General features: G+C 33.8%; 1 protein-coding gene across 2 annotated transcripts in view; it reads left to right on the top strand.

Moving 5' to 3' along the window:
* The window catches only part of LOC146998357 (uncharacterized), a 29,479-nt gene extending 22,153 nt beyond the window's left edge, over positions 1 to 7,326 (top strand). For both annotated transcript variants that reach the window (XM_085810291.1, XM_085810290.1), the window contains exon 2: positions 6,817 to 7,326. In XM_085810291.1, the coding sequence (XP_085666417.1) occupies positions 6,817 to 7,094 (278 nt within the window). In that variant the 3' untranslated portion in view covers positions 7,095 to 7,326. The remainder of the gene's footprint in view (positions 1 to 6,816) is intronic.
* The last annotated feature ends 7,348 nt before the right edge of the window (positions 7,327 to 14,674 follow it).

Below are 14,674 nucleotides of genomic sequence, written 5' to 3'. Positions count from 1 at the left end.
AATTCGGTGGCCTTTTAAGAAGAAAAAGAACGATGGCTTATAATTGTAAAATATTACGGCATTTTATGCTTATCTTCTTCACGAAAAGCCGGCGACTTTCTTATTTGTTTGGCTAGCTTTATCGCTTATAAGTAATGTTTTGTCATAATTAATATGAGGGAAAACAAAAAGGGTACTTGCATATTATCCCGCCGACCGGGAAACTGTCTCCAAAAAGCGCGATTTAGCGCTAGTTATTCTTAAGTATGATGTGACAGCAAACTCATAATATCTGCGCTTTCGTTTGATGTAACTTCGATTGATTCTTGATAAATCCTTTTTGTTGTTATGAAAAGGATATAAATTAACTGGTTTTGCTGTATTTTTCTTTGTATTTTAGAAAAAATGGGGACCAAAATTTTTACAGAGCAGAAAGTGTGGTTTATTTTCAAAGTTATGAATAGGATTCTACCATCAAAAACAGTGTGAATATTAACAGATACGATAAGGTCAGCAGAATGCGGACAATAAAACAGATTAGAACAATTATCTGGGGCATTATTTCTTAAATCTTTTTGGTAATATAGTTTTTATGCAACATTCTGTAAACAGGATATTAATGACAAAAATGAAAATTATTTCAAATAATATTTATTTTCTTCGAAAAGTAATTTCAAAATTAACTAAGAAATCATGAAAAATAACTAAAAAATGTATTCAAACATGATTTTTAAACTTAAATTTTAGTGAGATAAATGGTATTGCTATTTATTATCGCAGATATAATATTGGGCTTTATGGATGAAAGTTGAATTCTAATGTCAGGTGCGGCATCAAATCTGTTGTCTGTACAGCAGATGCAACTGTGCGGCATCAAATCTGTACTTTCTGTTACTGCATTAAGCTGAGAACAAACACTGTTTCGCACATACATGTTGTTGCAAATGCTATAAAACTGCCAACGCGGCCTTCTTTGACAATTGAGCATAGACATCTTTTAAACTGCATCAGCATTCCATTAATGGCATTAATTTAGATTTTTCTTCCAATGATGAATCAGATGTCATTTCAATAAAGTTTCGTATTCTTCTACTGACAGGGGCATTAATTTAGATTTTTCTTCCAATGATGAATCAGATGTCATTTCAATAAAGTTTTGTATTCTTCTACTGACAGGGGCAGAGATTCTGCATTGATAATAATAGGTTTTTTTTAAATTCATTTTGATATTTAACCTGCTGTTCATTTGGGAAATATTAAAAGCTTTATTCAAACCTTTATATGTTGAATAAAATTTGTTCAATAAATATCTTCCTTGTTTCAGCCACCTCTTCTTCTGAAAAGTCTTTTATTTTTGGGAAGTAATCAAAATTATTTCATCGCACACGAATTGTCCAAAATGTATCTTTTTTCTTGAAACCAAGAATTTCTTTGTTAGCTGTAAATAGATTTACTTGTTTACCCTGAAGGGTAAAATTAAATTCTTTGATCTTTGCAAAACTAGTGCTTAAATAAGCAGTTTTAAGCAAAAAGTTTTCAATTTGAAATTGTGTCCAATGCCCCTCCCCCCCCCCCGAAAAAAAAAAGAAAAGAGAGCCTGTATCCTTTTTTTAAGCATTACACGGAAAAGGAGGGATGCCCTGTAGAGGCCTTTGTTTTTAATGGAAATTGGTTTGTATTACAAATGGGAAAAAACGGCCATGCAGCCAGCTCGTTTGCCGGGACTCCATCTCCGAATCGAACTACCAGTATTCAGCGGCTTTTGCCGCTCGGCGCTGGCGGGCCTCAATTATTTGCCTTCCGAGATTTTATAAAGTTAATATCTTTGACGACCTCATCAAGATCAATCTTACAACTGGGAGATAATTTTTTGCAGCAAGTATCTGGCTTAAGGATTATGAAGTGTCTGCTAGAAAGAGTTTTGGGCAATATTTTTAATGAGCTATACAACCCCATTTATGTGCCACTCATGACCTTTGCTCCATCAGCACAGATATCTGTGCAGGTGTTCCATGGTATTCTATTCTGTTCAAGAAAAGAACATGGTGGTAGATATTTGCATAACAGAAGATACTCCACTAATGAATTTTCGTACTGATACCTAATAATGACAATTCATATTGCAAATCCAGCTAAGTTCATAGATTCATCAATGTGTATGAGAAATTTGTATGGTTTTAAACGAAAAATAATTTAATTCTTTATACTGGCTGTTAAATCTGTGATATGTTGAGCTGCCGTGCCATTCGAAAGCAAACTCTTAGCTATTTCTTTCGCTGTTTTTTCCATCTTAATATTTCCATAGCGGGACGCTTAGTGTGATTTTTCGCAACTGAGTAGGTTTCACCACGTTGAGCTATCTGATAGCTGACCAAGTAAGAAACCTCAGTTGCCTTCATTCATTGTTTTTATGGTTTGAACCTTTTTAATAGTTCGTCAGACTTTCGAATGAAGAATTCGACATGTTTTTCCGTAAATTTGTCATGAACAGATTCCGCATGACAATCCATTTTAGCTGTAACTATAGAGCTGTTCGGGATAACTGGCTATATTTTAATGAGGATTACCATTATTCACGAATTCTAAACACAGGACTTATTAACATGCCAACTTCTTTTGGGGCGATTTCATTTGCATTACTTTCATTATTACCATCATTATCTCTAACAAAAGAGCTGGTTGTTGAATCCGAAGCAGAAGAGCCAAGTTCTGCAGTAGAATGCTTAAAGCAGCGATTCTCAACCGATGGTACACATACCTCTGGTTGTACGCAAGAGAAAAATAAGCAAAGAAACAAAGTATTTTTAACTGTTAAATTAAAAAATTAAGTACCCTAACATATAGTTTAAGTTTTTTCTCTAACACTCGTAAATTTATGTGATCCGTTTGTCAGCTTTGCTCAGGATCAATAGCCACTCATGCACTTTACCAAAATAACCCCCTTTTTTTCATAAATATTCTTTTAGCCATAGACATAACAAAACATGTCATAAATGTTTTTAAAAGGAGTAATAGAAATGGATGTTATATTTAAATTGGAAATAAAAATAAGTTCCTATAAAAAGATAATAGTATCTCATTAATTCTTTTAGAGTTGATCGATTTATTAGCATGTCTACACTTTATGTTGCCACCATTTGAGCCGATATTTCTCTATTTTCAATAAGAATTATTTTTTTACGTCGATTTACTGTCCGTAATGGCAGGTATTTTGTCGTCTTGTTGCTTTGTATTCCTTACTTTTCTATGCGATTTGAGAGATCTATTTTTGAAGAACTCTTAATATAGCGTGCATTTAAATATTTGTAAAAAAATAATAAAACAAACCTAGATTTTTCAAAATAGAAAAATGGCTAAAATTGACTAAGCTTAAAAGTGATTATTTACCAAGTGATGGGTCCAGCACAATCTACTGTCGTGTGTGTTTACTTGGAATAGAGATGAAATAGATCCTCAACCTCAGTGTGTTGGTTGCGGTGATCTATTTATTATTCAATCAAAGTATGAAACTATCGTTTCTTAAAAGACATTTTGAATAAAAGCATGGCAATTTAAAGGATAAGTCTGAAGAATATTCCAAGAAGGAAATTATCAGAGTTTAAAATTAGTAAACAAGTAATGAATGGTTTTGTAACTTCAGGTGAAAAAGCTTTGGAACCTGGTATGCCTACGAATTGCCAAGACTAGGCAGGGTCACACTATTGGAAAAACCTTATTTTGCCAGCAGCTCAAAATATCGTTTTAGCATTGTTCAACGAAAAAGCGGCTAATGAACTTAATATTCCGTTATTAAATGGTACAGGTAAGTCGACGGATTCATGAAATGGCAAATTCCATAAAAGACACACTTATTAAAAAAATAAAACACATTGAGTATTTTGCATTGCAATTGGATGAAAGTACTGATATAACGAACTTTGTTCAATTATTAGTTTACATACGTTTCGAAGAAGATAAACGAGTAACCGAAGAGCATTTATTTTGTGAATCTCTTCATGATAGAGCAACTGCAAATGAAATTTTCAAAGTAATTGACAATTTCATGTCTGAGAATGACATTCCTCGGAAAAAGTGCAATGACGAAGGTCGGACTTTCACAGGAAAACATACCGGTGTTATTTCTCAGAAAACAAAGTCGCACCTGAAACTAAATTTACTCACTGTTGCATTCATCGTAAAGCTTTAGTAGCCAAAACAATCCCCCCCGAAAATCTAAAAATAATTTTGAATCAAGCTGTGAAAATTATTAATTTCATTAAAAGCCGAGCTTAAAAATTCAAGAATATTTACTATTTTATGCCAAGAGATGGACAGTGAGCATGAAACACTTTTATTACATTCAGAAGAAAGGTTTTAGACAGAATTTTAAATCGTGTATTTGAACTTCGATCAGTTCTACGAAATTTAAATTTTTCTCTGTGATTCAAAATTTTTAATAGCGAAAATGTTTATTTAGTGAATTATGGTTGGCGCGTTTAGCATATCTAGCTAATATTTTTGGAGAGTTGAATGATTTAAATTTAGAATTAGAAGGACAAAAGGCTAATTTCTTTACCAATTAGAGATAAAATAAATGCAATGAAAAAAAAACTTGAGCTAATAATCAAAGAATTTAATAATAATATTTTAATCTTTTTACTACTTTTAGAAAGTTTTCTAATCGAAAATAATTTGAGAATAAAAGGAGAGTTAGCATCTGACATTAAAAAAATCTTTTTTCATTGATAAATAATTTCAACATGCATTTTCCTGAGCATTATGAAAAGGAAAATTGGATTAGAAATTCATTTTCTTCAGATGGGCCTTAAATTGTATCTCGTGAAGAAAATAAACAAGTGATAGAAATTTCCTGTCATCTAACAAGATTAACAAAAATAACACACTTGTTAAATTTTGGCTGAACCGAAAAAACGAATTTAAAGGCATTTCAAATAAAGCTATTAAATTTTGATAGCTTTTTTTCATAACTTATTTGTGTGAGCAAGGGTTTTCTCCCATGTTATATTTGGAAAAAAATAACAGAACAAAATTAAAAGTGGATCCTAATTTACGGCTAAAACTAAGTGAAATAAGATCAGACATAAAGAAATTGATCTTTCTTAAACAGGCCCAAATTTCACACTAAATTTTAGAATTATAGTATTAAAGCTTAAATTTTGATAATTAAAATGGTAACAAATTTTTAATCTAATATTTTTTATGTATGCATATTTAATACAACCAGCCAATAGGTTGTTAAAATATAAATATTTCTATTGAGAAACTGGAAAATAATCTTTGTAAAATGTAGTGGTGATGCTAAAGTTTTTCATTTTTTGTTTCGATGGTACGCATTTCTCAAAAGGTTGAGAACCGCTGGCGTAGACGTTTTCAGAACAATTGTTTTTAAAGATCAAGGAAAACAAATTCTGCAGAAAAAAACTCCTGAAGAAGAGGCCTATGTGTCTAATCATTCTCAGAAATAGATAAGCATGACTGAGGTTGCTTTTGCACTAATTTTAAATGATGGACTAAAGCGAAAACAAGCTATTTGTCAGAAAAATATCGCCCTTACTTTGGCGACATTTTTTTGACCAAGCGGTAATTTGTGTAATCTGTTCTGACCATATTTGGTGATTTTACTTTTAAGTTAAAAAAAATTATCCAATAATATTTTTGTAATAGTAACTGAATTGTTGATCACAATAAGCAATGTATTTTCCATGTTTTCATATACAAACGATATAATATGATCGGCATAATCAAGATTATTGAGTACAAAAAATTATTAATAAAATGGATAATTAAGAAATCATATTAAAATAATATAAGGAGGAAACAATAAAATTATTTAATGTACTATTTTAAAAATTAATAATGTTTTTAAATACTTTTGTTTTCAATAAATGCAGCATAAAAAAGTAAAACGCGATAAAAAAATACGAGCAAAACTGGAATGGAAAACAAGAAACAGGCTAGATACTTTTAGAAGAAGTTATAGGTTTATGCCAAATGTTAAAAAATTCCGTCAGTAAACTAAGTGCAACCACCCCATTCATTAAAATCGTAATTTTGTAAATTAGAATCTGTGATTTTGTTTGTTTGTATTTGTAAAATTAAAAATAATAATAATACAAAAAAAAAAAAAATAAATATTGTAAACCTTTTTTTCAAAACTTTTGTATGATTATCTAATTAATACCTTTAAGTTAGTTGAAGAATAAAATGACGTCTTCGATATACATGACAAACATTTATTTACACTATGAAGACGTTGAACAGCAGAGTAGAAACATGATATTACACAGCGCTTTGCACTTCTCTCTTACATGCAATACTCACCATTGACTTTGGCTTACTACATATTAACTAAATATAAGTATTACGCAGCAGAGAACTTGCTTATCATGCGCATGCGCTAGGAAAATCCACGGCGGTTGCCAACATTAGTTATATAAGCAATTATTGGCATCATTCTTGTTGTGTAATGTATATTATAAAGAAAATGTAAGGGATTGGTGAAGAAAACCATACTTTTAAAAAAGGTCAATACAAGAAAAAGGTTGAGAATGATTAAGATGCTCGTTTCTTACGTACATTTCTTTTATTTTCTTCATGAGTAAGTTAAAATTTTATAGCATTCATTGTTATTTCTTTGTATTTTGCACCATTTTCAGTTACTTCTATTTAACGTAATAGTTCATTGTGCTTAGTGGAATTTTTTCATTTGTTCAGGGAAATTAAAAATTGAATTTCAGTTGGAACTATGTATTGGTATTCTGTTTCTGGAAATTTGGTGCATTTTAGCATAAAGTAGTGCTCTAATTCATTTTTTCTTTTCTTTTTTTTACTCCTTAGATCGTATTTGTGGAATGTCGGTTCTGTATCCTGAAATTCAAGAAAATGATGTTTTGTTCCCGAACACAAGTACACCGGCAGACGTCTCTGTCGATGTTACTGAGTCTTCGAATCTGAAATCCCCATATGGCCTGATGCCTTTAGCGGCAGGCGGAGTAGGCCTAGTTGTGGGATTATTTGGTATCCTTCTCATAGTAGGTGTTACCATAAAGTGTTCCAGAAACACAGACTTGGTGTACGAACCAGTTCCAACGGACGATATAGAACAACACATCTAGTCGTGAATGGAATTTACTTTTATATTAGGCAGACATAAAAGATGGTACATATTTCATTTAGACTGATGTGCATCATCGAGACATTTTTATTTCCATTTGTAGTGTGAACGAGAGTTTTCTTTTGAAACTGGCAGTTATTTTAATTATTATTTTATTCATGTGTAATACTTTCTGTATGTGTAAATGTAAAAGAAAATTATTATATTTTGCATTAAATATTTTTGTTTGTAAATATTTTTTTCTATAGCTTGAATTAAGTTTTTTTTTTTTTTTTTTTGAACCTTAAGAAACCATTTAAAAACATTTAAGTTGTAAAGACATGAGGTATATATTTTTGAAAGCAGGAGAAATTGAAAAATTAGCAACGCCTTCGCCGGGAATCGAACCACGGACCTCTGAAATACCGGCTCACTGTGCTGACCACTACACCTCGAAGGCAGGCGAGAGAAATACCTTATATACTCCCCCTTTTAAAGGGCGACTGGGGTTTTTAAGGGACCCAATCGCCTAATCCTGGATGTGGTGAATCCTCATCCAACACTCTTTTAGTTCGGGCGCCATTGTAGAGACATTAGTTTAATTGGAAAAGTCGGAGAGATGAAAAATTAGCAACCGCTTTCGCCGGGAATCGAACCACGGGGCTCTGGATACCGGCCAGCGTGCTGACCACTACACCACGAAGGCACGCTAGGAAGGCGGGAGAAATACCTTATAAAGTTACACAGTTTTGCTTAAATGCACTAAAAATAAAATCTTTTGGCTGTAATATTGATGATAACTAAAAATTGAATAGATGGGAGCTCTGTGACTAAAACATTAACTGTGGGAATGCTAACTATGGCACATTTTAAATCAGAATTGACAAAGAGTGAGTGAATTCAGTATATACATTCTTATATATATGATTTCTATAGCATTACTAATATTCTTTGAAAATCTGTTAATGTTTTAATATATTTCTGACGAAAACCCCTACTATTTTATTTTTAGTTACAAATCCCCAAGAATATTTTTGCTAGACATTTAACTGAATCTCTGTACTAACTAAGTGTCATAATGAATTAAGTAGAAGCATTTTTGCTAAATAGTACTCGCTGATTTGTCAGCTTTGTAGAATATAGTTTTGATGTCATTGTTTAAAAAACTTTTATAGCTTTTATACATAGAGCAATTAGAACTTGCAATGAAACTGCATTACAGAAAGAAATTTCGTTAAAGATTTTATTTTCTTGCATGTCTTGCATGTCCCCGGGAGACTATCCAGAGGTCTCCCAGTCCTCTTCCCCTACCATCAACCACTCGAGAGGACTTTCTGCTCTCGAGTGGTTGACGGTAGGGGAAAAATGGTAAAGCGGTCCTCTGCTCTCGAGTGATCTTTTGGCTTTAAGCGAGAGGACCAAGAAACTTTAATGAGTGTAAACCATGCTTCCGCAGCAGAACGAGGGCACAACATTTTTTGTATACTTAGAATTGACATTCTGAAACTTAAAAGATCGGATTAGATTATGGCAAAGCATTTAGCTATTGTCTAAAGGGAGGGATGCGTTCGTAGATCCTACATTTGGAAGAAAAAGAGCTGAATGTGTGACATCTGTACAGAGCCCCCAACGACCAAGGGGTAAAATCACTTGAAAAATCAGAGCGGCCGGATTGAAGTTCAAATCCTGGAGAAGGGCCGGCTGTATGTAAGTTTTCGTGGTTTTTCTCATGTGTAACAAGAATACGAACCAGTTTCCATTAAAAAACCTGCCACCATTCTTTCCCTTGGGTCCATCTCGTCCTTTTCCATTATCCAGTCTAGCCAAGAAGTTTCCTACAATAAGAAGCAACAGTGAAGAATTGAAACATTTGTATATAACTGAAAGAGGAGTTAAAATTCGAAGCAGAAATGTAGGATTTTCAGCCTTCATTTGAAAGAACATATTAAATTTTAAAATTCAAAATTCATTAAGACGTGTGAGCCTCTACAATTATTCTTTGAAATTAAATGCCAACAGAAGATATACTTGAATATCTCTCTGTTAATCCTTATTTTTAAATTCGGGATTGATTTCATCAAAAAATGTGGGAAATCTCTCCTTCCAGTTATAGCCGCATTTATGATTCACCGCTCCTATGCTAAAATTACTCTGCCACCCATAAACTATAACCTATGATATTTTGGATTTGTTTATGAAGAGCTGCGTTTAAGCAGTACATTTATTAGCTAAATTTATACAATTATTTTAATCTTTGTTTCCATAAATTTTCCTTCATTAAAATAATATTTAGATTATCAGAATTAATAATAAAACAAAGTATTCTAAATAGTAAGGTAATATATACCAAAAAGCTGTCATGTCACTCTGAGAAACACTATATTGAAGCTCATCTGGTATAGGACAGCATTGCCAAATAATTTTCCCCAGAAAGATGTAATCTTTTAATTATCATTAAAAAAATTAGTGCACCACAATCTATTGTTAAATAGTTTAATCTTTTCTTAGATGCTGTCGATTTTATAGATTGTGGCAATTACATTTTTATGCTACCCTTAGTTTCGCAAATGTTTGTCATAAGATACCTGCTTCTAGCGCTTTAAATGACCCAAATATTCTCATATTTGGTATTTTGAAATTTTAAAAATCAGTTTTATAAAAATTAACGAAATAATTTTTATGCGGTTCTTTAAGTCACTGTCTTGCGTTTAATAAAAATATACAATTATTATAAAAAAAGTCAAAATATTTGACTCTCATATGACAGATAGACCACGAAATGGAAAAAAAAATCATTAAAAATTTGGCGTTTAGCCATCTTTTTCAGCCTTTTTTGTTGCATCAGGTTCTTCTATTTACAATAAAATTAATGTAAAATTCCTTACCTGCTGCATCTTCAGTGTTCACGACGCCAGGCTTCTAATAATCACGTTTTCAGTAAGAGTTTCTATTACTGCTAACAAGCCATCTTGTCTTTTAATTATTTATTGAAATAAAAAGCTAATATACACTATTTACAAGGTAGGTGATAATTATTTTAAGATAGTACATTTTAATTCTGAGTCTTTACGCTCCTCAGAGCGGTTCCAATCTCCACTGGTTCTCGGAACTTAATTACAGCAAAAGTAAAGGAAGAGATGCCCGCCACCTAGTGGCAAGAATGTGACATCCTCCCACCTTTTGATTTTACCTCGATAAGATGGGAAAATCAAAACAAAATTTATCAATAATCAAACAAAAATTCAAGTACAACTTTCACAAATATGAAAAGTAACTAATGCTCTAAAATTAATACTTACAAAGAAGGATTACACATCTAAACATTTTCTGCATTACATTCATACCATATCCAGATAACATGTTCCAATTGACTACTATTAGGACAATTAAATTTCTAAAATACTGAAAAGAAACAAAAATTAGTATAGCAATTTAAAAATATGTAACAGGTTTTACAGTTCTAGTTTGATAGTTCGTATCACTGTCACACTTATCGGCAGAGTTTTTTCTGTTCATGGTGAAGTCAGTAAACAAGTTAGGTCTATCAAGTTCGAGAGGATAAATACGTTTCACAGGTCTTAGGAGTTCACCCGTTGCAGTTTTCACTTTGACAACACGTACTTCGTTGTCTTTCCCAGGATATAGTTCTACAACACGACCTATTGGCCAATCTATTCTCTTCTTGTTGTCGCTGCCGACAAACACCAAGTCATTTTTGTTGATAGTCCGAGTAGATCGTTTAGATGGTTTTTGCACTAGGATAGCTAAATATTCATCACGAAATCTTTTGCGGAAATGTTCTCTTAAGTTCTGCAAGAACTTGTATCTTTTTGTCAGATTAATGGTATCTATCCAGGTAGTCTAAGTCAGGCACTCCGACGTCGTGCACATCTTGTAGAAACACTGAAGGAGTTAGTGCTGTAAGATCATTTGGATCTTCTGAAAGGTACGTAAGGGGTCTTGAGTTGATTACTGATTCGATATCACAAAGTATAGTCAACATTTCCTCGTAAGAGACACAGGACTTGCCGAGAACATTTCTCAACATCTTCTTCACTGTTTGTACCAACCTCTCCCACCATGAAGCAGTTGGGGGATTAAACTTCCACTGTATTCTCATACTAGTTGAATGAAATTCTATTTCTTTCCAATCTATCGATCTTAACAGATTTTCAGTTCCAACGAAATTAGTACCATTGTCGCTGTAAATAATACCTGGACGACCTCTTCTGGCAATAAATCTCCTTAATCCCAAGATGAACGCATTTGTTGATAAACTTTCTATCAGCTCAAGATGTATCGCGCGATAGACCGCGCAAGTAAAGAGCAAGATCCATGCCTTTTTTCCTTTTCTTAAATAAAGAGGACCGGCTACATCGACTCCGGTCACTTCAAACACCAGAGCATCTCGAACTCGATCTTCAGGAAGAGGTGCTGGAACAGTCTCTATATTCTTTGCGCTATATCTTCTACAGCGAACACACTTCATAAGAACTTTACGTACTGTTTTTCTTCCTCTCAGGACCCAGAATTTCTGTCGAATATTGGCTAGTACGAATTGCACACCAGCGTGGGATAGTCGCAAATGGTAATCTAAAATTAACCTATGAACTAAGTCATGATTTGAGGGCAATACAATTGGACAGAGAAAATTTTCTTCTTCCTCTCTTCTAGTAATCTTGGTCTTTCACCGAATAAGGCCATCTGAGTCAAAAAAGGTACAAAGGTTGCTAACTTTAAGTTCTTTGCCAAATGCTTCTATTTGTATTATCTTGCATATTTTCTTTTCTACAGTTTCTATTTCAGGGACCGTGAGTTCTCCTGATTGTTTAGAATCTGGTCTTCTGCAGTTGTTGATAAATCTGCATATCCAAGCAGTTATTCTTAACATTTTATGGTAAGATGAATATTTCTCAAAAAAATGTTCTACCCTTTGTGTATTTAGTGCAGAAATGACTGATTTCCTTTTTTCTGAATTCACTATTTCCATGTCCGGTATTTCCCTTTGTCTAGGCCATTCTTCCTGATTTTTCTTCAGCCAGTCGGGGCCCTCCCACCATCTAACTGCTAAAAGTTGTTTAGCGGTGCAACCTCTTGATGGGAGGTCAGCTGGATTTTTTGTTCCAGCAATATGTTTCCACGTTTTTGGATCCGTCAGTTTCCTAATCTCCCTGACTCTGTTTTCCACAAAGACAGCCCAGGCATTCTCTTCCCTTTGATTCCACGTCAAAACTGTTGTAGAATCCGTCCAAAAATGCGTTTCCACATTTTGCCATTGTAAACCATTTAAAACAGAAGAGCATAGTCTGGCATCTATCGTGGCAGCTATCAATTCCAGACGAGGGATCGTAATAGATTTCACGGGAGCTACCCTAGACTTCGATGCCTACAGATGAACTTCAACTCCAGAATTCGTCACAGTTCTCAAGAAAACTGCAGCAGCATACGCATTACTACTGGCATCACAGAATGTGTGAATGCTGCAGAACTTCCTATTGTCCTTGCTGGAATGTATCCAACGTAGGAGGGATATTTCTTTTAAGAGAAAAAGGCTTTTATACCAATTCACAAAATTTTGTTTTGTACTCTCGTCGACTTCAGTATCCCAAGAAATTCCTGTTTTCCATAGGTTCTGCAACAATACTTTAGGATACAAGAGAACAGGACTCACAATACCAATAGGATCAAATATTTTGTGTGTTACAGCGAGAATTGTTCTCTTCGTTATTATTCCCATTTCAAAATCTTCTAGCCAATTCAGATTCAAAGTTAAATTTATCTTTCTGAGAGTTCCATAACAGACCCAATACGGGTGAAATAGTTTCCTGTTTCAAGTTATCTCCGTTATGTAACCAACCTCGAAGATTAAACTTTCCTTCATTCATTATTTCTCGAGATTTTTCGATGAACTGGATCATCTCGGATTCTTTGTCAAAACTGGCAACAACGTTATCTACGTAGAAGCTACGCAAGAGTTTAGCTATCATCTCCGTATCATATGAAGAATTTTTCATGTACTTTTGTAGATGGAATTCTATAACAGCTGCCAAAAGGAAAGGACTACTCTTAACCCCAAATACTACTCTAGTATGACGAAATATTTTCGTTTTCCTCTCTTCCACATCATTCCACCAGAAAAACCGAAGCCAGTCTCTATCTTGAGGCCTTACACTGATCTGTAAGAAAGCCTTTTCAATGTCTGCTATAGCAGCAAACTTGCCTTCCCGAAATTTCAACAAAAGAGATGGAATTAGTTCTATCAAATTTGGTCCACACTCCAAACACTGATTTAGAGAAGGAGACGATTGTTTCCTCGCAGACGCATCAAACACCGGTCGAATTGGTGTTGAGCTATTTTCTTTGATCACCGGTCTATGCGGTAAATAATGTCCATAGTCAACCGCAATATTTTCTTTAACTTCTTCGATCACTCCTAAGTTACACCAGTCATTAAAAACTGCATTGTATGAAGAAAATAAATTTTGAGATAAAAGTTTCTGGGTGGTAGATTGAAGACGTTTTAACGCTAAATCCTTGTGGGTGGAGAGTGGTACATGATTCTCCGTCCACGGAAGTGCGACTTCATAACGCCCTTCTTCGTTTAGAGATACAGAATTTTCGAATTTCAATTTTGCTTGCAAATCCCTTTCCTCTCTAGCCTTTTTTGTAACTGGATCTGTTATTCCGATAGCATCAAGCCTCCACAGTTCTGACAGCGTGGCATCAGAAATATGTAAAGATAACGAAAGCGTGGAAAAGGAATTTTCTATTTCATAATTGTCAGTGTTCGCTTTCCCCATGACTGTCCACCCAAGTCTTGTACTTACAGCAACTAATCTTCCCCAACGAAGAACTTCGATTTTACCTGTAAATAAATTTGCAGCAACATCTGCCCCTAACAACAAATGAATCTCTTGGGGGTTCTCCTGAAATAATCTGCAATTTTCAAAAACATCACTGACGTAAAGTCCTCTTCTTCTAAGTTCCCTAATCCAGTGTATATTTTTGATTTTAGGGACTGAAGAACATATTTTTCTTTCATCCAATACATTGATTTCGCAATTATACCGTTTATCTACGCTACCCAATTTTATTCTATAACGTTTATGTTTTTCCGAAACTTCTATGCCACCGAAAAGTCCGTGGGTTACACTTTGTTCACCTAAGCTTCTTAATTGTAATCTTTCTGCTGCATACCTGCTTATGTATGAGTTTTGACTTCCGGTGTCAATTATCGCTCGAACAAATTGGTTATTCCCTCTTCCATATATGCGAACAACTAAAGTTTGCAAATATACTTCTGAACATCCTGCTTGATTTGAAAGTACTTTATTTTCTATCTGTTCGTCTTTTTTAATTTCCGAAACCTCGACAGAACGATTTTGTTTATTACACATAATAGTTGCATGTTGTTTTTTACAAATAGAACAAGTTATATTTGTTCTGCAGTTTTGAGCCAAATGGTGTAATTTTAGGCATTTATAGCAAGCACATTTACTTTTTAAAATGTCCCTTTTTTCTTGTAATGATAAGCCGGAAACGAAACTACAGTCATAAATCTTGTGGAATTGATTACAGAAGACGCAGTTCATATTTTCCTCT

Source organism: Stegodyphus dumicola, chromosome 2, assembly GCF_044657685.1.
Source record: "Stegodyphus dumicola isolate Sdum_Otavi_A_Nest chromosome 2, ASM4465768v1".
In the NCBI taxonomy this organism is placed as follows: Eukaryota; Metazoa; Arthropoda; class Arachnida; order Araneae; family Eresidae; genus Stegodyphus; species Stegodyphus dumicola.
Note: the sequence above shows the minus strand (reverse complement) of the source record. Positions and strands in the feature narration are given on the sequence as shown.